This window comes from Enhydra lutris, unplaced genomic scaffold (assembly GCF_002288905.1).
Source record: "Enhydra lutris kenyoni isolate GAN:26980312 unplaced genomic scaffold, ASM228890v2 scaffoldscaffold25, whole genome shotgun sequence".
Taxonomy (NCBI): Eukaryota; Metazoa; Chordata; class Mammalia; order Carnivora; family Mustelidae; genus Enhydra; species Enhydra lutris.
In genome coordinates this window covers 6434164-6459860 of record NW_019154109.1, presented here as the reverse complement: position 1 = coordinate 6459860, position 25697 = coordinate 6434164, and the positions used below count along the sequence as shown (strand labels likewise).

At 57.9% G+C, this 25697-nt stretch overlaps 2 protein-coding genes across 3 annotated transcripts in view; one reads left to right on the top strand and one right to left on the bottom strand.

The window, feature by feature from the left end:
* The first annotated feature begins 3672 nt into the window (after positions 1–3672).
* On the top strand, positions 3673–10944 carry LOC111150957 (myosin binding protein H). Its single transcript, XM_022508649.1, is given in 11 exon segments — positions 3673–3904; positions 4013–4147; positions 4931–5098; positions 7528–7616; positions 7959–8154; positions 8337–8476; positions 9050–9209; positions 9379–9409; positions 9411–9592; positions 10461–10597; positions 10729–10944. Coding segments are annotated over 11 exon segments (1686 nt in total).
* Positions 10945–13003: 2059 nt separating this feature from the next.
* The window catches only part of LOC111151074 (adenosine A1 receptor), a 30544-nt gene continuing 17850 nt past the window's right edge, over positions 13004–25697 (bottom strand). Inside the window, exon 2 of one of the 2 annotated variants that reach the window (XM_022508820.1) lies at positions 13004–14307. In XM_022508820.1, the coding sequence (XP_022364528.1) occupies positions 13668–14307 (640 nt within the window). In that variant the 3' untranslated portion in view covers positions 13004–13667. The remainder of the gene's footprint in view (positions 14308–25697) is intronic. The other variant, XM_022508821.1, reaches the window with a different exon arrangement.

The following is a 25697-nucleotide window of genomic DNA, read 5'->3' as shown; positions in this document are numbered from 1 at the left end:
GCCGTCTGAGCTCCCCTCCAGGGGACCAGCAGGTAGAGGTGGGGCCGTGGGCGGCTAAGGCCCGGGGACCAGCACACTGTAAGACATGGGGTCAGCACATGCCTGCTGACTTGTGAAAATGTCCCATGACCCCAGCCCCACACAAGGAGATTTCTTAGACTCCCTTACCCCCAGGCCTCCTTGCCAAAGGGCACTTTGGCCACCACGAGCAGCCAAACATCTCTCACGAAGCAGCCACCACACTACTTACCCCCTCCACAAAGCCCCACTTGAAGCCTGCACCCAGCAATGGGATCCCGTGGCCCCTCCCGCTTCCCTTTGCTAATTCTGCAGCTGCTGCTCAATAAAGCTCCAGAACCCAGGGCTCCCCACATGTTGGCGCTTTTGCTTCGGGCTCTTTATGGCCCCATGGGACCCTCTGGGCTCCCCTCCCTCGTCTCTTCTGGATTCTTCTCTTGGGCCTGGGGGTTTGGAGCTTGTAGAAGGTGCAGACGGTGACGCTACCCTGGCTTCTGCTGGGCCCCAGAGAGTCCCCACAAGGAGGCCAGCCTCCTCAGATCCATCCGCCGTGGACCACGGCCTTCCAGATATTACGGTAGTCCAGACCTCTTGACGTAGTTCCTCATTGAAAGAAACTTTTCTATTTCCTGAAGGCCAGCAGGTAGGAGGAAGGAAGCCACAATCTAACCCTTCATCTCCTCTGAGCTCCTGGGAGGGGTAGGGAGCCAACCCAGGGCCCGGCTAAAGAGCCCTGACCCTGGCCGTTCAGGGCTAGAAGGAGACCCCAGTGTCCTCCTGCACCCTCCCTCCAGCCCAGGCCCAGAGCCTCCGCAGGGGGCTTGAGACATGGCCGTCCAGGTTCCTCAGAGACTCCCAGAGACCGGTAGGTGATTCATGACCTGAAGGAGCCCCTTCCATGGCTGGGCTGAAATAAGTCAGATGTCCTAGCGCTCTACCCTCTGTTTCCCAAGGGACATACTCGGTCCTCAACCCAAGCAGGGATGAGGCTGCTGTGCTCAGGCTGCCTGGGGACATGAGGTGGCAGGCAAGTGGGCCGGGAATACAGCTGAGACCGGATGGGCTCAGAAGACCGACAGATCTTCCAGCCTTTATGATGTAGAAATGCTCTCATCTGGTTGCTAGAGAGTTCCCAGGGACCCAGGCCTGCCTTGTGTCCAGAGTCCAGAGGCACACTCCAAAATCAAAGAGAATTTATGTGCGGATTCCCTTATGTTCCAACCATCTGTGACTTGGCCTAGTGGTCTGTGACACTAGTTTGAGGGGTAGGGAAGGAAGTACCTATTGGCCACCCTGAAATCTGAACCAGCTGGAGCTGAACAGATGCAGCTGATCCCAAGGTCACAGCCCTGCTAAAGGCAATGAAAGCAAGAACTTGGCCAGAGACTCAAGAGTGGTACCTGGCATTTCATCACAGACCAGTGGGGCCAGGAATTCCCCAATCTCCGCTCTTTGCCCATCCCACCACACCAGGGTCTTCAAAACCCCCGGGGCTACGAGCCCTCCAGGACAGCCAACACCCCTCCTCCTCCCTAGAGCCGCCCTTCCCCCAGCCTGGGACAAGCTCTGCAGGGCTGACTCAGGGTCCGGCAGAGTTAGTCACATTCACTTATAGCTGCGGAGTCAGAGGCCAGGGATGGGGATCCGGTCTCCAGGGCCCACCTCCTGCCTGGCAGGACACTGAGTCACCTGGCAGAGGGCGCGGGCACCCAGGCAGGGCCGGACCCAGGCCCTCCACTGCCACTCCACAGCGAGGACAGCCAGCCGTGAAAGGCAGCCATGCTCCTGTGTGGCCAGGCCTAGGGAAGGGGGAGAGGCTGCGTGTGGCCAAGGGCCGTGAATAAATGACATGTGTATTTACTTTTAAATGTCAGGATGTATGATACATGCTAAAGAGGGCACAGAATGGATTTGTTTCATTTAAAGAATTACTAACTGGTGCGGGGTGCCTGGGTGACTCGGTAGGTTAAAGCCTCTGCCTTTGACTCAGGTCATGATTGCAGGGTCCTAGGATGGAGCCCCACAACGGGCTCCCTGCTCAGCGGGGAGCCTGCTTCCCCCTCTGTCTCTGCCTGCCTCTCTGCCTACTTGTGATATCTCTCTTTGTCAAATAAACAAATAAAATCTTAAAAAAAAAATAAAAGAAAAGAAAAAGAATTACTAACTGGTGAAAACCTGTGTAAACCCCCACCCCAGGAAAAGAAGTGAAACCTTAGTAGTGTCCCCCAAAACCCCACCAGCACAGACACCCTGTCCTCCGCCTGGAGGCTGCCACTCCTGACCTCCCCTGCCTCCCTTCGGCATCTCACCACCTACAGAAACCTCTGGAAGAAGAGAGCCTGGGGTTGCCTGCGTTTGAATTTAAGAATTTTTGTGCACCGCGAAACTGTTAGATCCGTTAGGTCGCCGGGGGCTGCAGTTGGCTCGTCCCGTCCCGTAGTTTGGATTATAGGTGGTGGGCACGTGGTCACGGGGAGCTGTGGAGGGCCAGCTGCTTTCCCTAGGTGTGGGCTATTACGAATAACACTGCTGCGTGCATTCGCATGCGTGTCTCCTGGGCACGGGTGACACTTTCCAGGGCTGTCACTGCTGGGTCGCAGATACGCCCATTTCCCATTTTTACCAGATCCCATCACCCTTTCTCCAAAGGGGTGTCTTGGACTGCTGCTCCCACCCGCAATGACTGTTCCCATCGCCTCCCCTCCTCCCTGAAACGTGGTATTTTCCAGCTTGTTAAATGATTACCAGTCAGAACGTTTTACTGGGTGAATGAATCCATGAGTAGACATTTGTTTGTACTTGCCTCATAACACCTCCTGTACACCCCCCGCCCCCGCTTCGAAGAGCCTAGAACTTTCAGAGTGCTGTCTTCCTCTGGGGTCCCTTCCAGCTCTGCCTCATGACTTTATCTCGTTGCCAAGGGCGAGGGGGTTGTCACAGGGATTGGGGAGACTGAGTCCTCTCCAGCCTCTCCAGCAAAATCAGTAACCGGGGGTCTTAGGTCCCCTTCCTGGGGTCCCATTGCTGGAAGACCTTCCTCCAACCCACCTTGGATATCGCAATCCCCTCCTGCTCTAGAACCCTCAACCCCACACAGCACATGGGAGAGTGTCCAGGGCATGGGAGGCCGAGGGGAGTGTGGGATCCCAGAAACAAAGCTGGGAGCGCTCCCCAGGGAAGACTGTTTCAGGCTGTCTGGGTCCCAGCACCCAGGCGGAGAAGCCCTGGGGACAAGAGGCTCCACAGAGACCAAACACAAAAAGCGTGATCTGGGTTCCTTCTCCAGATGGAAGCTCTTGTCCTAACCCCTGGCACTGGCTCTCGGCAATGCCCCTTCTCACCCATCTGGGCCGTCCTCCCCTCCGGGCACCAACACCCTGGCTGCTGAGATCCAGTCGGAGTGATAGATGAGCTACTGTGCTCATCAAGGGACCCTGCGTTCCTCCCCCAGAGCTATTCCTGGCCGAGGCATCTCCCTGCCCCCCGGTCCCCCTGCCTGACCTGACCCCACAGCTGGGAATCATCATTTGGCTGGGGGTGGGGCTGCCCTGGCTATATAAGCCTGGACCTCGGTGTCCTGGCACCCCGGAGGCCCAGCTCCTCCCCCACTGACCCCGGCACACTCCAGCCTGACCACCACCAGCCAGCCCCACAATGACTGAGAAAGCCACCTCGGAGGCCCCCGACTGTGGTCCGGAGGAGTCTGCCTCTAAGCCGGCCAAGGCGCCCACCACAGACCCCGCTGGAGAAGTGGCAGCGTTGGAGTCTGCCGGGGAAGAACGGGCTCCCACGCCGCTACCAGAGCCTGCTTCTCAGGCCCCGGCCCCTGCAGCCCCCACGGTCCCCACGGCCCCCCAAGCCACTAAACCTGCACCTCCAAGTGAAGGTGACAAGAGGCGGGCCAGGTGGAGGAGGGAAGCAGGCGTGGCAGGGAGCGCGGCGGGGGAGAGGTCTCCACCACAGACCTCCTCATCTCCCCCTACTTCTCCCTCAGACGTCCCCAGCGCCCCGCTGCTGCTGGCCTTGGAGGATGTGAACGACAGCTCGGTGACCGTGAGCTGGGAGCCACCGGAGAGCCTAGGGAGACTGGGGCTCCAGGGCTACGTGCTGGAGCTCTGCCGAGAAGGAGGTGAGCTCTGGGCTAAGCCCTGTGTACCCCCAGGGGAGGTGGGCTTGCTCGTGTCTTGACGACAAGCGCCAGTCCCTGCAGCTGGGCCAGTCTGGGGGGGACATACCGAAGGAGAAAGTGCAAGTGGTCCCCTCAACCCGCTCACCCACAGCTTCTTGCTCACCCCATGGATCTCTGAGGCAGGGGGGTTTCCAAATGACACCCCCCTGTGTCCAAATGACACCCCCCAGGAGACCCCCACCCGCATCCACCAGCTCCAGGGAGCCTCTGAGTGAGTAACAGGGAAAGAAGGGTCAGGGCCGCTGGGGTGCTGCCCTGATGAGAAGTGAAGGAGATGCTGAATCCTGGGGGAGCCTGCTTGCGAGGGCAAGTAGGAGGGGAGAACAGAGAAGCTGGGAGTGGGGAGACTTAAAGGAGAAGACAGTGAAGAGGAACAGGGAACCAGGGCAGTGGCCCAGTTCCTGTTGTCACTGTCCTGTTCACCTCCATGGTGGCCAAGTTCAGCCTGGCTTACGCCTTTGCTGTTATCTTGCTGTGTGACTTGGCAAATGTGTCCAACCCTCTCCAGACTCTAGCGATACCTTCTCTGAGCACCGTTCCAGGGTTCTCACACCAGGTATCTTTGATACCGTTTGACAAGAAGTCAGGGAAGGAGAGCAAGGGGGAAGTAAGGCCCAGGGAGGGAGGTCAGCTGCCCCAGATCACCAGGGAGGAGAAAAGCCCCACTGAGACGGATGCCCGTGGTCATGAAGCCGGGGCCTTGCCTGCTGTCCATTTCTCCAGCCTCAGAGTGGGTGCCCGTGAACGCCCGGCCCCTGATGGTGACCCAGCTGACCGTGCGGAACCTGGCTCTAGGGGACAAGTTCTTCTTGCGTGTGTCTGCGGTGAGCTCTGCGGGGACTGGCCCGCCAGCTGTGCTAGAACAGCCTGTCCACATCCAGAAGATCATCGGTAAAGCCCATCCTTTCACCTCCTGCTCCCCAGCCCTTCCCAGGCACCTTACGTGATAGGTAGGGAAACTTGAGGCTAAGGCACAGAGGAAACAGGACAGTCATCTTCCCCCATCCCACTCTCCCGTGCACAAGCCACATGCTATCACCATTTTGCCTTAAGAAAGTTCCAAGTTCCTTAGTAGCAAGCCTCTGGAGGTCAAAGAGGCCATTTCCCTGAGCGGCCCAGCCCCCAAACATTTTGAGAGGGGCTCCCAGAACCCCAGAAATGAAAGTTCAAGCTCCCCAGGTCACCTGCCTCAGCGTCCCAATGCTAAGAGCCATTCTGTTCTTCCTCCTATCTAATCGGAATCCCTTCAGCGACCAGGGAAGCTCATTTTTTGCCCCTTTTCTGCTCGTGTCCTATGGACTGGGTTCCAGATCTTCTGAAAGGTTTTGGAGCAGAGAGAAGTCTTTGCTTGCTTCTTATCCCACCACGTCTCTAGTGGGAGAAGGACAAGAGCCTGCACGCCTGTGAAGTGGTCTCCATCCCCAGAGGGCAACAGTGTGCGGGGACCTTGGAGGCCAGCTGCTGTCCCTTTGCTAAGAGTTCTATTTGCAGGGTGCATTAGCCTCAAGCCTACCCTTGCTCCCTTCCCGGAGCCGATCGGGTTTCAGTCTGTTAATGGCAGTGAGTCATTTAGGCTGATCTGAGGTCTCTGGGGACAGCCCAGGGCCCAGGGTGAAGAGAGATACAGGCCAGCAGGTGGCCTGAGGCCTTCTGTACCTTCCTTCTTGTTCCCCTGCACCCTCTGGCCCCCAGAGTTTGGGACAAAGCCTCCAAAAAGAGTGGGCTTCAGAGCCACAGGAGAGGTCACATTTGGATTCAAGGAAATACTTCTCAACTTCAGGGCCCAAGAGATGTGGGAAGCATGGGGTCAGGGAGATTAGAATCATAGACTGTGACAGCTTGTCCCTCCAAGCCAAGCAGGTCCCAAGGGACCCAAGCACTCCTTTGAGGTCATTGAGTCTATTAGCAGCAATTCCAGAACCTGCCTCCTACACGGGACGATTCCTGTGTCACCAAGTATCGGGGAGTCTTCTCTGCAACCCTCCCATCCTTTGAGTCTGGGCGAGCAGCCACTGTATGGACAGGTGGGCTCTGGCCTGGAGGTGCCAGGAAGCCCTCCTGACCGGGAAGGTGCTGGAACTACGCCAGGAGATCAGACTCTGAGAGGGTATGGAGGTCAGGGCCCTCTACTCCAAGGCCCAACCTGGAGGGAGCCAGCCAGACTCAGCACCCACGACTCCATTAAAATTCCTCTGGCAGGAGAGAAGGGGATTTCCTGGAGAGAAGGCGGGGGGAAGGAGGCCATGAACAAACGGAGACCAGCCAGGCCCTCCTCACAGGCAGGGCAGGGTGGGGACCTTGTCCAGAATCCTCAGCTGCTCAGCTGTCCCTTCTTAGCCACCTGGAGCTGCCAAGCATTCCTGGCCCCCTGCAGCTGCCACTGGAGCACTCCACTCCTTACTCCCAGGGCCAAGTGCCTGCACAGCTAATCCTTGGAGACACAGTGTTCCTTCTCACCGCCTCCTCCCCTCCCGCCTGTGTGCCACTGACCAACTGCTGCCACCTGTTTGCCGCTGAGCAGCCCCCTCCGCTCCTGCTCCTGTCCCCACCCCGGGGGGGACGATGGCGGCTGCAGCCTCCCTTGGAAGGCCCAGGGGCTTTGGTGTTTGCATCTGATTAGTCAGGAAGGTGGCTCCCCGCCCTAGCATGGGACTGAAGTGAGATTTCAGGCAGGACTTCCCAACTGTGAGCCTGAAAGGTAGTGGGAGGGGTGGCAGAGGTGAAGGGGGTACAAGTGCTCCAACCTCATTTAAGAAGGGAAAAGATCCTAATCCTCCCATATGGCCCCTGACAGAGAAATGGGCAAATGGATCTCCTAGGAGCTTCCCTGGAGGTTCTGGGCTGCTGTGGAATGGAGGGGGCTGGATTAGGAGAAAGAAGGCATGGCCACCTTTCCCCGCAACAGAACGCAGAACCCAGGCCAGCAGGTGCAGCACCTGCTCCCCACTAGGGGGAGCCAAGGAGCCCGCCAGGACCCATCTGGAGCCCAGGAATGCCTGGGCTGCAGAGTAAATCCCAGCCTGGCAGGCTCAGGGCGCCAAGGGAGTGCCCCGGATGCTTACTAGTTCACACCATGGGGGCCCTGCCCTCCTGGAAGCTCTCAGCTCTCAGCTCCCCAAGGGCCTCGGGGGATTTGGGCCCCGGGATCTCCATTAGTGAGCTTTGTCTTTCCCACAAGCAGGCAGCCCCAGAACACACCTAGGATCCAGCCCCCCGCCCCGCCAGCAACCCTCACCACTTGCTTCCTACACCTACCATGGCAGCCTCCAATCAGCAACCCCACGTTGTCCTAAACCCCACGTTGTCTCCCTTTGATGCAGAGGCCCCCAAGATCCGAGTCCCCCGCCACCTTCGTCAGACCTACATCCGCCAGGTGGGAGAGCCAGTCAACCTGCAAATCCCTTTCCAGGTAAGTGTGGCCCCTGCCCAGGATAACAGCCTGGATGGAACTCAGGGTCCCTACTTGAGGCATGTCAGAGGGAGAAATGTCAGGATCCTCATGGGGGTCGGTCCTCATGGACCCACCAAGGGAGCTTCACCCTCCCTCCATTGTACACGTGACTCAGTTGTGACTCTCCAGCCTGTGGATGGGGTGGGTGGTCCTAGGGCTGGCTGGACCCCTGGAGAGGGAGGCTGTGAGCAGCACCTGCGTCTCCTGGGAAGGGCTGATGGGGCCAGCTCCGGAGGTCCCCGGACTTGAGTGGGCAAGGGGATGCTGGCATCTCCTTACCTGAGAGCTCCTCCCTCCTAGGGGAGTCCCAAGCCTCAAGCCTCCTGGACCCATAATGGCCACGCCCTGGATAGCCAGCGGGTGAATGTGCGCACTGGGGACCAGGACTCCATCCTCTTCATCCGCTCGGCCCAGCGCTCCGACTCGGGCTGCTACGAGCTCACCGTGCGTCTGGAAGGCCTGGAGGCCAAGGCAGCCATCAATATCCTGGTGATTGGTATGAGACCAGGGGAGGCAGGGCTGCCTTGCATGGGACCCAGAGACCCCACCTCCTACCCCAGAGCTGATGGCTGACGGGATCAGGCCAGGGAGTGTGACAGGAGCCAGATCGTGGGTGTGGGGAATTTGCAGCAAGCCCAGACTTGCCCCTCATCCCGCCTTCGCACTCTGGTCCTGCAGAGAAACCTGGACCCCCCAACAGCATCCGGCTCCTGGATGTCTGGGGCTGCAACGCTGCCCTTGAGTGGACACCGCCCCAGGACACAGGCAACACAGAGCTCCTGGGCTATACCGTGCAGAAGGCAGACAAAAAGACAGGGGTGAGGCCTGCTGGAGCAGAGTGGGGCGGGGCTGGGGGAAGTGGCCAAGGTGGCCAGGAAGGTCCAGCCCTCCAAGAGTCCAGGGACCAAGTTCTAGTCTAACTACCTTTAACCTGACTCCTCTTATGGCTTTTTAGCAAGATCACTTTCCTCTATGGGCCTCAGTTGCCTCCTGAAGACTGCAAGGGGGGCTCTGGGAGGCCCTTCCAGATCTAGAGCAGTGCCTCTGGAAATGTAATGTGCCAATGAGTCATCTGGGAATCTTGCTAAAATGCCGATTAACTTGGTAGGTCTGGGGCGGGCGCTGAGATCTCGCACCTCCCAGGAGTTCCCAGGTGATTCTGACTTAGCAGGTCCTCAGACCACACTTGGAGCAGTAAGAATCTAGAACTCTCCGAGGACCCCAGTGAGGTCATCTGAGTGCTCCAGGGACCCCTTCTCCCAAAGCTGGATGGCTCAGCTCCCTTGGGATAAGGCATGGAATGAACCCCTCTGAGGAAGGGGCTGCAGGGAGAGCTGGGAGGGGAAGGGCAGGAGTCAGAGGAGAGGATGACCGGGCCAGGGTCCCCGCAGCAATGGTTCACGGTGCTGGAGCGCTACCACCCGACCACCTGCACCATCTCTGACCTCATCGTGGGAAACGCCTACTCCTTTCGGGTCTTCTCCGAGAACCAGTGCGGGCTCAGCGCCTCGGCCGCGACCACCAAGGAGCTAGCCCGCATCCAGAAGGCAGGTGGGTCTGGGCCTGGGACCAAAACCAAGTCAGGCCCGCCTGATGCACCCCCTCTGTCTGTCCCCAGCTGGGCTCGGCCTGTCCTGGGGCATCAGCACCCCTCCTGGTGGGCTTCTCGTGGGTGTGGCTCGCCAGAGTGTCCTCTGCCCTCTGCGCCCCGGCTCCGCAGCAATGCACATGCTCACCCGTTCCCACGAGGGTGGGACTGATTTTAACAAACACATCAGAGCAAACCCACGGGAAGGAGACGTGCCTACCGGGAGGCTTCGCGCTTATTCCAAAGTTGCTGGTGGCTGCCAACGTCACAGGGGTCACAGGGGCTCACGCATGGTGTCCCAAGGGAACTACTCTGGGGGGCAGGATGCGTGGGGAGGTAGAGTCTGGTGAATTGGCTCAAACACAAGCCTTCTGACCCTCATATAACACCACAGAGATGGACAAGAGAGATAGGGGTATTTACTGTGTCCACACAGCCCTGTGACATGCTTGCGTCAAATATGAAATGTCAAACCCTTGTTCCCTGTCACCCTGCGATCTCCGGGCCTCCTCTCCTCCTACCGCGGAGTCTGTGTGGGCTCGGGAAAGCACACGCAAATTTTTAACACCAGCGTGTGCTGCACAGAGCTAGGAAGACATTTTCGTTTAAAAAAGGAAAACCAGTCAGGTCTCCAAAGACGAACAGAAATGAAGGGTGTGTCTCTCGGTTACAAGTCCTCAGCCTCAGCCAAGAGCATCTCATCTACCCAGTCTTCCTGCCCGTTGCCCTCTCTGTCTTCTCCCTGACCCACCCAGGCACGGTGCCGGCATTCCTCTGCCTCTTTGAGGCCTTTTGTCTCTAAATTCCCACACACTGGCCACGCCTGGCTTCCTGAGAGCCTGGGGTCCTGCTGTGGAGCTCTTGTACCCCACAGCAACAATGAAATGGCTTGTCTCCTGCCCTCATTGATGCTAAGATCATCCTCCAAACCACCAGCTCTCTGCCCAGAGAGCCATGGTCATCACGTGATTGTCTACCCTTTAAGCCCCAAATTGCCGAAGTGATATTGGGCAAGCCACTCATCCATGAAGGGCCTTAGTTTCCCATCTGTCAAGTAGTAATAACAAACTCGCTCTTGCAGAGGGACGCGATGTAGATTAAATAAGACATCTAAATGTAAGCTACAGTGATTATTTTAGGAAAATGGATGAAGTCAGTTCTAGAGGTCTACTCCTGGAATCTCAAATTTGCCCCCTTTTATCCCCTGAACCCAGATATTGTTGCCAAACCTAAGGGGTTTGTGGAGCGAGACTTCTCCGAAGCCCCCTCATTTACCCAGCCCCTGGCTGACCACACCTCCACCCCCGGCTACAGCACTCAGCTCTTCTGCAGCGTCCGAGCATCACCCAAGGTTAGGGCTGAAGCCCCACTGTGTCCTGGACGGGTGGGGGCAGGGGGGATGGGGAATCTTCCCAGGCAGCAACTTCAAAGCCCATTCCAGCCCACAACCTCCTCAGCTCTCCTCTGACCATGCCCCCCTAGCCCAAGATCATCTGGATGAAAAACAAGATGAACATCCAGGGTGACCCCAAATACCGCGCCCTCTCTGAGCAAGGCGTCTGCACGCTGGAGATCCGGAAGCCCAGCCCCTTTGATTCTGGGGTCTACACCTGCAAGGCTGTCAACGTGTTAGGGGAGGCATCTGTGGACTGCCGGCTGGAGGTCAAAGGGAAAGGTATGAGGAACGTCCTTCGCTAGGGACCGTCCCTTCATAGAAGCCACCTCTTCTGCTGGGCTAGATGAGGCTGGGTGCTGGAACTCAAGGCAAGACAGAGGGCTAGTAAAGATGGAGAGGTCCGGCTAGTGGAAGGATTTTCCAAGTGGGAGGACAGCCCAGTGTAGGGAACGGAGGTAGCAGAGTCTGTCACCCAAACTGATCGATTGTCTGGGGTGAAGACATATAGCCTTGAGCCCCTCTCGTCCCACTACCTCCAACTCGGGTCCCCTGCAGACACGCCCCTCCCCCACTCTGACTGTGGCATTTTTTCCAGCGTCAGCCACACACTGAAGAGCGACAGGAGGCTGCGGCGAGGAGGATGGTAAATGGCTGGGCCCGGGGCCTCTGGACACAGTCAGAGCTGGGGGTGGAGGGGACGGGGAAGGTGGCAGTCCCTTCTGCGGACAACTCTGCTGTCCCTGGCAATGTGCACATAGGACAGGGGTCTAGTCTAGGGCATTCTGTTGGGCCTGTTTCCTTTTCAGCAAAGAGGGGACAACAACCTGTGTCCCACCTTCCCTCCCAGATGGTTCTGAGGCTCCAGACAAGTAGGGGAGGATCCCAAAGCTGCAGGGGCAGAGCTAAGCGCTGGGCATTGGGCCCTTGTGGCGGGAAGCCTGGGAAGGAAAGAGGGCCTCTGTGTCCCTCTGCCCCGTCTCACTGCTTCAGCAGGACAGGTAGAGCCCAGCTCTGTCAAACCCTGGGCTCATGAAGCATGTTCTCTGCCAGGTGCTGCAGACCTGGGGGGTCGGGCCCACAAGACTCAGAATCAAGCTCCACAGATGCCCCAGAGCCCCATTTCCATTGTGACGGCTGAGGGCTTTGCTCCTTGGTACCTACCTAGTCTCCCTCCCCCAGAGGCTGGAGCCCAGGAGCCAGGAGTAGGCCTGGCAGGCCCCAGGCCAGGCTTCCTGGGCACAAGGAGGCCTGGAGATGCAAAGATTGGAGTGCCCCTGCAGAGCGGTGCATTCTGGGTGAGAACCGCTCAAATAAAAGTGTGTGATGTGTTCCCGTGCCGGGGCCTCTGATGGTGAGCATCGTTGTGATGGAGGAGGGGTTGTGTCACAGCGAGGGGGGTGGAGCGCGTCATCACGAGGAGGTCTCCACATATGACACCAGGAGGAAGGTGCCAGTGGGAGGGGACTCAGGATGTAAGGGGGGTTTCCAGGTTTCCAGACAGGAGATTTTTTAGCATCTGGCTTTCACATTCAGGGTTTGCTATGCCGAGAGCATAGCTATAGGAAGAGACACACTCTTCTCTGGAAACTTCCTTGTTCTGAATGCCTCCATATCTCCCCTCCCCGCCCCTCACCCCCCGCCCCCCACCCCCCGGCTTCTGTCGGGTCTGTGCTTCTCCCCCATGCCACCACTGCTCTCCTCTGCTGAGGTCTTCTGCTGCCCTCAGAGGGTGGTGGGGGTGGGTATCCAGGGGCATGCTGTCAATCAAGTTTCACAGTCTTTATTAGTCAGGAGGCCCTCCCAGGAAACATCCCACCTCCAAGAACGGGCGGGGCCTGGAATCACGCGCAGAACCCGCCCCCTCCCCTTTGTACAAGCCCCGCCCCCCAGCTTGGCAGAGGGTGGACACTTCCCTAGATGCTCTAAAGCCTACACCGTGCCACAGAGCCCCAAAGCCCCTGAAAACTGTGCTCAGTGCCAGGGATGCTGGGGACATTTAAATGCCAGCAAGCTCCTTCTGCCTCCCCCTCAGCGGTGTGGTCTCCCCTGGCCTGTTCCAGCCTGGTACAAGTCACCCCAGCACTTTCCCTTGTCCACCCCCTCCGCAAGCAGGCTTAATGCTCCTTCGTGTTGTCATGTCTGGGGCTCTCCTCTCCATCTGGCCCAGAAACAGCAGAGATGGGTGTCACTTAAGAGAGTCCAGGCCATCATCAGGGCCCAGTGGACAGGTAGTTACCGCCCAGATACCTTCTTGGGAAGCCCGGGCCAGAGCAAGGGCTCAGTGCTGCCACCTGGTGGCTGTGTGAGGCCTGCACTTCAACTCCACATGAGCTCCAAGGGGCTTGGAGCCCCACCCCAGTTCAGGGTCCCAGGGCTCGTGGAGAATAAAGCAAAAGTTGGGAATGATTTCTGGACCTGCTCTTTCTGCCTCTCCCAAGTATAAACCTGGGCTCTCCAGGGCAGGGAGAGCAGGCACCCAGGCACCCAGCATGGCTAGGAGCTCAGGGTCCTGGGAGGCGGACACTGAGGCTCCTTGATTCCTGCCTCTCGGTGGCTCTGCCAACTTCTCCCACAGCAAGAAGAGAAGGCAAGACCACGATGTCCAGTTCTTCTCCCTCCCTCCATCTTGGAGGGGATCCTCTCCTTTCCTTAGGCTTCCCAGGGTTGCCTCACTACCACCAGAGACAAGCAGGCTCCCCCGACTGCCATGGGAACCCCAGCTTGCCCTCCCAGCCCACATGGCCCCTTTGCAGCCTCAGGCTCCCCAGGTCCATCCAGCCCGAAGCTCTGGGCTGCCCGCATGATGGCCACACGGCTGAGAAGGCTCAAGCCACTTTCCTCCTCTCCTCAGGTTCCCTGGTTCCTTCCCCACGGACCGCCCTCCCAAACCTTCTCCAGGACCCAAGCTGCAGGGCACCCACACCTCACAGCCCTGCCAGGAAGGCTCACGAGTGGGACCAGTGGGGAGGTGGGACTGGGCTGATGCCCCCGATGTGGGCAGCCAGGTGGGAGCAGAAGGTGGAGTCTAGTCATGGGGCCCCTCTTCTGGGGGGTCCTCGTCAATGGGGGGTGAGGGCTGGCAGCGGAAATGGTCATTCCAAATCTTAAGGAAGGTGACCCGGAACTTCTGGATGCGGAAGGCGTAGACGATGGGGTTCATGGCTGAGTTGCCGTGAGTGAGGAAGATGGCGATGTAGATGAGGACGCTGGGCTTCCGGCAGGAAGGGCAAAAGAGGGTGATGCAGTTCAGAATGTGCAGAGGCAGCCAGCTGAGGGCGAAGAGGAAGAGGATGAGGGCCAGCGACTTGGCGATCTTCAGCTCCTTCCCGTAGTACTTCTGCGGGTCCCCAGAGGAGGCGGACACCTTCTTGTTGAGCTGCTTGCGGATCAGGTAGAAGACCTCCAGGTAGATGAGGACCATGAGCAGCAGCGGGGGCAGCACCCAGACAAAGAAATTGAAGTAGACCATGTACTCCATGCTGATGACCTTCTCAAACTCGCACTCAATCACGGGCTCGCCCTCGCTGCCATTGGCCGCCCAGGCCCGCTCCACCTCCCCCAGCCTGTTCCAGCCGAACATGGGTGTCAGGCCCACCACGAAGGAGAGAATCCAGCAGCCAGCGATGGCCACCGCCGCCCTCCGGGGAGTCACCACCGTCTTGTACCTGGGGGAGGGGAGGGCAGAGTGTGAGTCCTCCCCCTTAGGCTCCGCCAGTCCCCAGGGGTCTCTGAGAGGAGGGCCCCTTCCCAGCCAGGGCCCAGGGAGTGGGGAGCTGCGGGTCTTTGGCTAGAGGTCCAAGACTTCAGGATCTACACGATTTGGGCCAGAGCTTGCGACACCCTGGCCATCCCACCTGCAGCAGATGGGAAACCTGGTTCACGTAAAAATCATGAAGAACAAAAAAATCAAGATAAAAGTCATCACGGAAAATAACAAAGGACCTCCTGCAGAAGTACCAATAAAATCACCAGAGTAAAACTCAGTCACATGTGCCCGGCACATCGCTATTGGTTCCCTCATCCTTGCTGTGTGACGGTCCTTGCAAGGTAGGAAAGCCTTGACAGAGGACTAAGTGGAGGTTGAAAGTATCACGTGATCTGCCCAAGGCCCCATGGAAGGTGGCAGCACTTTCCTGAGCCACACTGACCCAAAACAGCCAGATCATTGGTGAAGCCCTCTTCCACTTAGGCCAAAAAGCCTTCCAAAGCTTCCTCCTTCCGGCCCTGCCCCACCAGTGTCCCCATTTCCCCTTCCCAGCTTACCTCCCCTTCCCCTTTCCAATCACAGCACAGTGCTCATCTCCTGAGGGCTTCTGCTCATGCACCAGCTCTGCGTCCCCAAGCTAATGGAAGAATTATTCTCAGAAAGATACCTAATGCTCACGGAGCTTTTGCGGCCACCCAGGCACTCGCACGCACACGTGGGTACATTTGCTCAGCAGAGCACCAAACACGGGTGCCTTCTGTGCCGGCACTACTCCCTGCGCCTGCAGTAAGAACAGATCCCAGCCTCTCTGCACTCCCATTTTGGGTGAAGAGGCGGACGACACAATGTCCTGGGAGCTCTGCACTTCCCTTTAAGCCAGTGCAGCCAGCGGCCAGCACATCTTCTGTCCAGACGCTGCCCTGGAGCAAGTGCCAGGGGCTGGGGCCTGCCCGGCTCTGCGCCAAGTCGGCTCAGCACGGTTGCTTGCCCAGTTGTTATTTTCCAGTGCGGCTTCTGGAGGGAGCGCCCCCTGAGCCTGTAAGCCGCTACTGAGACCCATGGGGGTGAAGGCAAAGCCCCCCTCCGACTCTGGTTTCTTCTGTCCTGGGCTGCAGGATCAGGGGCTTTCTTCCTCACAGCGATGATGTTACCCTGGACATCTCACCAGGGTGAGATGTCTCACCCTGGACATCTGTCCACCCACCAAAGCCCCCACTGCTCCAGAAAGGCTTTACAGGGATGCGGAGGGGCATGCCTTGGCAGGGGTGGTGGGAGAAACCAGATCCCTATCAAGGAAGCAAGAACTAGAAGGGATCACGGAACCTCTTTTCCAATCTCCTCATCATTCCAGTGGGGAAAGGAGGAACCTAGAGAAGCCCAAGACCTCACTGGGGCCTCTCCTCTGCTTTGTGATCATGGGGTCCTTGTGCCCCCAAAAGCACCAAGGTACCTCAAAAGCACCCAGTTCACGTGTGTGTCTTCCCGTTTTCTTACACGTAATTCTTGCTATCTTGGAACAGAATCCCATTCCCGCCTCTCGGATCCCCAGCAGGAAGGCCGGCCTTGTGCGCACGCTGGAAATCAACCTGTAAACTACTCAATCAGCTCTCAGCGAGACAGCGGACCCCGCTTCAGAGACGAAGGACCAGATGAGAAAACATAAGCGACAAAGTCTGTGAACAGCCCACGGATATTCCTGTGCCAGAGCCCCTACCCCTCCAAACCCCCAGTAACACTCACACTTGGAAAACCTCCAGCATCTCTAGATGCTCGGCCAACACAGCCTAACAGCTCTGCAAATATCTGGCTCAGGGCTTGGTAGTGATGGTCTCAAAGTGCCCCCCACACATCCTAGAGTGAAAGCAGCTCTGGGTGAATCTATGGGCCAAGACCGTAGGAGCGGCGATCAGTCTGCCGAGAGACAGGGCTGAGGGACCCTACCACGGCTGTCGTGGGGGCAGGGAGCAGGTCTCCAGGTGAGCCTCAGCAGCTAATCAGGCTGCAGCTGCAGAAGGAAGGGTAGAGGCCAGGCCCCTGCCCTGCCCCCCATCCCCGCCCATCGCACGTATGATTTACATCACGTTTATTGTTCACAAAGCCCTTTACATTCGTGCCTCAGGTCATCCCTGTAACCACCCCGTGATGCAGCACCTAACGGGATTACCACCTCACAGATTAGGAACCCCGGGCCCAGAAATGGCCCCAAATGACCCAGGTCTCCTGACTCCAAGACCAGCTCCTCCCGGGCACCAGGCTCATCGTGAGTCACTTAGATATGGGATGGTTGGCAGATTGGGAATGTCCCTTTCCTAAGAGCTTTAAAATGGGAACATCCAGACCCTGTTCAAAGAGGGTGTGCCTAGAGATGGGGGAAGGGGGTGGACAAGGTGACCTCGTGCTGCCGTCCAGCCTGAGGACTGGGGGTGGGGGGAGGCTGCCCAGGACCCACGTCTGAGCGGTGATGACCCACTGAGAGAAGACGTGGTCTTGACACTGACCCAGGTGCGAGGGAGGGAGGAGGCAGCGTCTCACTGGGGAGGTCCCCACTGCCCTCCTCCCGTCGCCCTTCCTGACAGCCTAGAGCCCCAAGGTTAAAGCTTTCCTGGGGCTCCTCCAGAGCCGGGTCCCAGCAGACCTGCAGCTTAGGGTATCAGTTCTCATCTGTTTTTCTTGCTATTTTCTCCATGGTGGGAAAGGGCTGGACCCACGACCTCAGCTGAGGTGGGGCAGGCTCCCACAGGAAGGGCTGTGCCTCAGGGCCAGGGAGAAACTCACCTCTCCCCACATGTGGGAAAGAGAAGCAGAGGCTGCAAGTCCTGGGGGGGGGGGGGGAGGGGGGGGCATGTTGAATGCGTCTCCAATGCTCGGGCTCTCCCTCCTAAGCTAGGGTACGAGGCCTCACCACCCCCGGGGCTGTGCTGGGAACGAGCCAGAGAGACGGCTGTCCTCAGGAGTAAGCAGGACAGGCCGCTCCTCAGGGAACCAGCCCCATCGTCTCCAGTGTCTCCCTCACAGTGCTTGGAACCCACCATGGGTGAGATGTTCCTTCGGGTTGAGAAGTGCCCCCCACCCCGTGTGATGTTTCTGAAAGCCAAGACAGTAATCACTCCAGAGTACTGGAGTCACGGTCCTGACGGTGGTGATAACATGCGACCGAGTACCTGGACGGCGGGAGGGAGGTTCTGAAGGCTAAGGTGGCAGGAAGGGCCTTGAAAAATAACAGCTAACTGGGGGGCCTGGGGGGCTCAGTCAGTTGAGTGTCTGACTCGTGGTTTTGGCTCAGGTCTTGATCTCAGGGTTGTGAGATCAAGGCCCCGGGCAGGCTCTGTGCTCAGCGGGGAATCTGCTTGAGATTCTGTCTCTCCCTCTCCCCCTCCCCGCCACTCATGTGCCTGCTCCCTCTCTCAAATAAACAAATCTTTAAACAGAAAGAAAAATAACAGCTAACTGATCAGTAGTAATGACAACAATAATGCTAACCAGAGCTAATGTTTACTAATACTTTCCATGAGCCTGGCACTGACTAAAGGTAGCCCCGTGAGTTAGGTATGATTATAATTATTATTTTCATTTTCTAATTATAGTAACTGAGACTCAGATTATGAGACCTGCCCAAGGTCCCTTAGCCAGAAAGAGATAGAGACAGAATTACTAAGGTTCAGATCTGTCCAAGTCCAAAGCCCGGGCTGGACCCAGCTCGGGCACTCCAATGGGATGGGGTGAAGGGGTTTGGAGGGTGTGGCCTCAGAGTGGCGGGGAGCCACGGCGAGCTCCCTGGACTGACCAGTTCTTAAGATGGCGGCAGACGTGAAAAAAAACCCCCCCTGCGCGCGGCGCTGTCCTTTTGGCAGGCGGGGGAGGGGGGAGGGGGGGGGGCGGGGGGTGTGGGGGGGGGGGGGGGGGGGAGTGGTGTTGGGGAAACGAAGCAAATATGGTACCTCCCTTTGACTCATTAAACGGATATTCCTTGAACACCTTTAGGTTCCAGGTACCAAGTGGTAAAGGTAGGGTTCAGAAATGCTGAAGAGAACAGGCTCTCATGAAAGTAACTTTCCAGGGGCAGGGGAACAAGAACTAGAGGTATCCACAAATAAAGGATCATTTCAGAGAGTGAAATCAATAGAACCCCCCGAGAGTGTGAGTAGCAGACAGCTAAGGGGCCTCTCCGGGCAGGATGTGCTGAGCAGTTCGCTAAATGATCACCAAGAACCACCCAGGCAAAGATTGTGGCGGGGTGGGGTGGGGGTTTGGTCAGAACCTTCCACACAGAAGATACAGCAGGTGAAGGCACTGAGGCTGGACGGCAAGGAGGAGATTGCCGCTGGGGAGGCCAGTGAGGACAAGGGTCGGGCGGGTCAGTCCCAGCTGTGGTCAGGGACAGCCACCTAGGGCTGGGAGGGCCACAGTCAAGGTTCAGGGCTACATTCTAAGCACAGGGAAGCCACTGCAAGCCACGGGGTAATATCCTCCAATTTCTGTTTATGAAAGCTGAGTCAGACCGCTCTGTGGAGAAGGTGTTGCAGCCGGGAAAGAAGACAACCAACCACACGTAGGCTACTTTAGCCATCCAGGCAAGACAGGAGGTGGTGCGCTCTAGTTGGCGCGGCAGCCGGGGCGCAGTGGACGGCTTTGAGGTGCACTTGGGAACGGACCCAACAGGATTTGCTGCACAGTTGGCTGTCTGGCTGATGGAAGGAATCAAGATGGTGCTCAGGTTTTGCTCCTGGCCACCAAGTAGAGAGAGATTCCATTTCCTGAGTCTCCCGGACCCCTGTCTCCACAAGGGGCCCCTCCCCTTAGTCTGAGCCCTGACGCCCTCAACCACGAGGTCCACACCACACTGCAGGACCCACGTTTGTGTCCCCCCGGGGGCCTTCGCCCTTCCTGCTCCTCTTCCCTCATTCAGATCCCAGCTCAGATGTTGCCTGCTCAGAGAAGCTTCCCCGACCGGCCTGCGAAGACAGCCCCACCACTCTGTACCTCGTGCCGCGTTTAACTGTCGTGAGAGAGCCGACCACTTCCTGTCTCTCTCTCTCATTCTCCATATATAGGTTTGCACTGATCATCTGTTGCTCTCCAGCGGACTACCAGGTCCCTTTAGGACAGGGTCTCTATTTTGCTGGTTCACCACTGCAACCCCAGTGCCGAGAACAGTGCTCCGTCTCTTTCTGCCGAAAAAACAAACACGTACGTGTAGCAAGGGGCAGGGGAGTCCTTACACCCACTTACACAACCGCTTATGATCTATTCAATGATAAATAAAATTCCGTGATAAGTAAACATGACTTATTCGATCATTTGCGATTGATTGAGGACCTAGCCCGTGAGCACCTCTCGGGAACCAGAAGTGAAGAGGAATGTGTCGCAGCTCAGTTAGAGAAGGTCAGAGGCGGAAGGCTCAGCCATCACCCTGGAAGCCATCACAGTGCCCTGGGTGAGAAGAAAAGTTCCCTGGGTCTCTCCCCGCTGCGCTGGGAGCTGTGGGGAGCCCACTGCTGACCTGGGAAACCACTGGAGCCCTACACAGGTCCTGTGACATAGGCCGCTCTGACGAGGGCCTCTGATGAGAAGGCATGAGCTGGCGCCAGCCAGCACCCCCAGCACACCCACAGCAGCCCAGGCCCAGCACTGCCCAGCACACTGTGGGACCAACAGAGGTGCCCCTGGCCAGAACCAGCTTCCCGGGAGTCTTTCAGCCTATGGTCCGGAGAAGCCGTGTCTCCATCTCAAGCTAAGTCCTCATGGGACCCATGAGTGTGCTCAGGCCCCGGGGGGTCCTGTGCCCCACACATAGGGCCCTTTCACAGTTAGGATCACGTCCAGTCAGAGGCCCTGGCTGAGTGCCGAGGGCTGGCCTCTCCCTGGCCACAGCCTCAAAGAGGGGCTCTTTCCTGGACACCACTGGTGACTGACTTTCAGGCTGACCCTGAGAATATGAATAAAAAGCCTCCTACGAACAGGAAAAGTTCTGAATGTCATCAGGTGATAAGCAGACCCTGAGACTTAGGCAAGAAAGAAACATTTGACAGAGAAAAGAGAAGGGCAAGACAGAGAGGTCCTACAGAACTCTGTCTGGTGGACAGAGAACAGTCACACAGAGAAAGGCGCTCAGAGCAGCTGCTCTGCCACTGCTTGAACAAGGCTGGAGCATACTGGTCCTGAAGCCGACTCTCCTCAGCCTACTCTCCTCGCCCTGCACAGCTCTGCATCAGCAGGAGCTGAGACTCACAGGCTGCATCTCCAGAGCTGCTGTATCAGCAGGGCCACGGGAGGCACTGGAGCATGGAGGGAGGAGAGGAAAACCAGGATATTTCCACCCCTCTCTCTGCCTCGGGTAGCTGTTACATCTCCTCCCTGGCCTTACCTCCCAACCAGCAGGCCCACCTCGGTTCCAGCTCTTCCCTTTGTCCTGCAGCCCAGGGCTAACTTCCCCTTGTTGCTAATCTCTGGGTTCCCTCACTATCCCTGCGGGCTTCTGGGACACGTCATCACCTGCATAACCAATTCCTCCAGTGTAAGCACCTCAGGGACCCCTGAGCTCCAGGTTGGACCCTAGCGGCTCAGGAGTAAAGCCAGAGCGGGAAGAGCCAAGTGTAGTCATCACGAAGGACTCCCTGCCAGGGACAGCAGAGAATAGACCAGACTCTTAACAAATCCGCGTGGACTAAGAAGGGAGAGAGAGAAAGAGAGAGAGAGAAGCCACATGGTCAGTATGGAAAAGGGTAGACACGGCTCTGTTGGATGACACGGGTGACGAAGTGTCCTGTCGACTGCCGGGGCCAGGGCTGGGTTGTCAGGCCCCGCTGGCCCTGTTCCCCAGGCATGCAGCCAGACCCCCGGCCGAGGGCTGGAGTGGGGAGAAGGGAACGGGATGCAGGGAGCATGTTTCTGTACCCCAGCAGTTTGGAGGGTCAGGAACTGAATTCTCTGTCTCTCCTTCCCTCACCCTCCGCCCTCCGTGTCTGAGAAGAAGCAATGCTACAGAGCTCAGGTCCCCTCCCTCCTGCCTCCCTTTTCATCAAGGATCTGGGTCACTTGCAACGGGAAACCTGGATTTCCAGACCAGAGCAGTAAGGCTTTCAGACTATTAAACTACTTCCTGCAGAGAAATTCTTCCTCCCCAAGGAGAACAGGAAACGAGATACAATCAGCGGCGCTGGGCGCACTCCAGGGGCCAAAGATTTACTAGTAATGTTGCCCAGGGGAGTCTGGATCAGGGGCCGGAAGGGGGGACATGGGGGGTGGCAGGAGGTCCTGATCGTCCTGCTTGTTGGAGTCTTGCCCCCCTCAGACCCTGCAGCATCGGCTACCACCCCTGTCAGTGTCTCCCATCCCCAGGAGGGCAATCAGTCTGACACCTCCAGGGCTGGCCTAAAGTCTGCCAAGAGGAGAAGAAGACACTTGGGGCTCCTGGAAAGACCTGGGTAAATTGGTTAGGTGATTAGTGTAAGCGGGCCTTGGAAATCACTCCTGGTCGCTTGCTGGGGACAGATGAACTCCACAGCCTGGTGGGAAGACCGTCGAGGGCACGTTTGTGAGTCTGGGACCAACCCCCTCCCCTCCCCTCCCTGCTTAGGAGGGAGAGCCTCTTCCTCGGATCCGGCAGTGAGCAGAAGAAACGGAGCTCCTGCCCTCAAGGAAGGTTCTGTCTGACAGGGGGGCACAGCGCCTGCCCAAAGGGAGCAGCCAGTCTGAGCAGAGAGCGGCTAAAACAAGGCCAAGGTTGCCGGCCCGACCCCCAGACTCACGGGCCACAGGGAGCCCGGCATGGCCGTCCCCTCCCGCTACAGGTGCTCTGCTCTCTGGGCTCGTTCTCTCATCCTTACAAGGAGGCCTTTGGATGTGCTCAGAGCTCCAAAGGAGGCTCCTGGGTGGAGGCGGTGTGTAGGGAGCAGGTCCTCAGATTTGGGGGAGCTACATCTTCCAACTACATCTGCTGCCGTCCCCAGTTCTTTCCACCGTCCCCAGTGAATCAGGATGTCCCTTCCTCCTCCACCCCGCCCCCCCACACACACACTGGGAAGCAGCTCTCTGACAAGGCCAGGTGGAGCCCCACATCCCAGTGACGGGGATCCTTGAGCAAGGTGTCTGTCCTGATCAGGAAACTGGGGGAAACGGGCCCAGACTTCAGCATTCCTGGCCATTTCCTGCCCCGAGACTTGATTTTCTCCAACTCTCAGGTAAGACCAAGGTGGCAGAGACCAAGGCCGAATGGCCCCACCTGCCGCAGGTGACTCATCCGGGGGGTGGGACGGAAAAACCCGTCCTGTCTGCGTGTGGGTTTAATGACCTGTGAGTGGCTGGTGCAGTGAGGCCTCATGGTGACGACCATGGCAGGAAAAGGGCCAAATTCCTTTTCCAGTGAGGCAGAAAGACCTGCCTCTGGGGAGAGGGAGCTGACTGGATCATTCCCACAGTGCCCTGTGGCCTCTGCAGACAGTGGTCACTTCCAAGAGGCAGCTGAGGATCCACCTGTCCCCCTGGCCCATCAGCAGGGCTGGTGTGGGAGGTCCTGGGAATGTGCGCACCTCGCTGGGCCCATGAGCACAGAGGGGTCCCTGCTGCCCATTGAGGGGTGCCTGCCGGCATGGGAACAACACCAGGTCCCCCCAAAGCAGGAGAGATCCCCCCTGGAGCACCTCCTCCAAGGTCTCTCTCTCTCCAGGAGACCCAGGTTCTGGTCCGGGCCCCACTGGGAGTGAGCAGGTCTGGGGGAGACCCCTCCCCTTTGGGGCATCCATGTCTGCATCGAGATGATGTGAGACTAAACCAGATGTCTCCCAAGCTCTACAGGTCGTGTTCCCCTCTTCTGGAATGATCATCCTAGAGGGAGAGCTGAGCTTGGCGCGAACAGAAAGGAGAGGAGAGCCCTGTGGACCAAACTCCTCTCCTAGTTTGGGGAGGAGGGGCCCCAAGGGCTGTGGTTGTGAGGCACCCACAAGTCCCCAGTAGAGAGTCCCTCCCCTGAGGCGTGCTGAGGAGTCAGATCGGACTTTTCGCTGCGGCTCCTCCAGGTGACAGTTCATGGCCTTGAGCAAGTCACCATCCCTCCAGCCTCAGTTCTGTCCCCAGCACAAGACCTGGAGAAGACGTGCTTGGCAGGCTCGCAGTGACCACGGGGCTGGTGTGCCAGCTCGCCGGGGCCCTGGGTACATAATAGCAACTGGTGCCCAACCTTATCTCCTCACTGCTCCGACGACATCCCTGATTCCGCTGGAAAATACAGTCAGCTCCGAAAGAGATACAAAACAATTTGCAAGGGCGCAGATTAAAAAAAAAAAAAAAAATGTGACTTGTTTCCTTTTGAAGGACTGGTCACACGGCTTTAGTTTCTAATTTCTGGCCAGCTCTCCCACCTAACCCAGCCTTGGTCCAGATTGAGTCTGTGTTCCTGAGCTGTCTGGGGTGAGGGTGTGGGAGCTCACTCAGCCCAGCCCAGAACCCCACGCAGGGCCCCGGAGAAGACATGCTCCCTGGCGGAGCCCAGCAAAGCTCTCTCGGGGGCAGCGGCCGGTGTGAGGCTGGAGACAAGGGCAGGCTGACTCGGGGGGTGGGGGGAGCCCCTGCCCTTTCTCCTTCCTCCCTTCTGAGTATCTCCCGGCCTGTCAGATACCATGGGATACTTAGCTTCGGCCTGAAAGCCTATGTGGGCCAGGGACCATAATGTCACACTGCAGCAGGGAGACCCCACACAGACTGCAGTAGCCCAGCTGGGACCCAGGAGGCAGGCCTTCTGCGCAGGCGCCCAGCCTGGAGGGACAGGCAGTGCCCCTTCCAGACTTTCCCTGGCCTAGGAGACAGGGATGCTCCCCCTGGGAGGGGGAGGAGGGCAACCGTTCTCAGGAGGCATGGGTTCTTTCTCTGTGTTTGTTACCTGGGCCTTTGGGCCTTCCTAAAATCGTACCCTCTCTTCTAGAAAAGATGTTACAGATGGTAGGATGTATGAGGACAGAGGGAATTCTCCACCTTGGAAATCTTTCCAAAGAGTCCACTCCCACCATCAGGCCTCCACTCCAGAGCATCTCCTCATCTATCAGAAAGTCCTTCCTGGGTCTAACTTCAGTCCCTCCTGCTGCCTCACAACCCAAGGTGGTCCTTAGCTCTTCAGGCCTGGAAGAAGTTGCATGTTCTCCCAGGTCCTGGCCCTTCTTCCCACCGACGCCCAGGTCAGTGGAGTTTGGAGCCCAAACCCGCTAACAATAACAGCGGTCAGAACTCCAGCACTTCCCAGCGGTTGCTCCCAGGTGTCTCCTGCTGTTTTGTTTGCCTCGTGTCTCACTGCACACATGCACACTCACCCAGCCCTACAAGGCCAAGTCAGGGCCAGGCCCAGCCCAGGCTCCAGTCCTTCCAGATCAGCAGCCGCCCAGACAGCAGTGTACAGGAGCCCTGGTCCTGCACTCCTCTGAGCACCCTCCATGCATCGGCTCTGGTTGCCCCCTCTATTCTGCCCCAGCCACGGAAATGAGCTGGGGGTTGGCAGTGGGGGCCTGATGCAGTGGAAGTCTCGCCCAGTGGCAGGGGTGTGTGTGTGTATGTGTGTGTGTGATGCAGGGAGGGCCTAGATTCCCATCCCCATGATGGCGGGTGGCAGGAGGAAGGATGTTGGATCTCCTGGGTCATGGCTGGAGGCTGATGCTCTCCTCCTCCCCACGTGGGACGACAAGTTGAACTCTTTGCTTTCGTCTCAAGCACGAAACTGCCAGTACCCCGAGAGCAGGACACAGGTGTGGTTCAGTGCTGTAGTCCTACCAGCGGCCACAGTGCCCGGCACACATTAGGCACCCAATAATAATTGTGGAAGGAAAATGGATTCACATACAATGCTCAGTTAAAACCAGAGGAAGCAGAAAAAGAAGAGGCAGGAGGAAAGAATAAGGAACAAATCCAATGAATAGAGAACAGTTACAGGCATGGTAGGTACTCATCTGATGCTATCAATTATCACTTTAAATGTGGATAAAGTCGGAAGGAGGGTCAGAGGTCCGCTGAGTCTCCCCTCTCCTCTTCACACCAACCCTCCAGGCAGGTACAGGAGCTTGCTCCCAGCGCGCACAGATCGGGCGCCTTCTATAGGACCTACAGGACCCTCAGGTCCTTCCTCCATCCCCGACCCCTGGTACATTTAAGCCATGTAATAAGGTAGTTCTAGCAAGAGTCTAACCACACTTCCTCCTGCTACAAGACCAGCCCTTCTCACTGCCAGCCCTGGGCGGAGGTGGCGAACAGCGTGTTCTCTTGCTCTGCAGGGAGCTGGCCTGCACCCCTGTCGGCTGCACTGCACCGGGAGAACAGAGCAGGCTGAGTCGTTGGCAGCGTCCCCATGCAGGGGTCTGGCGAGGCAGCTGC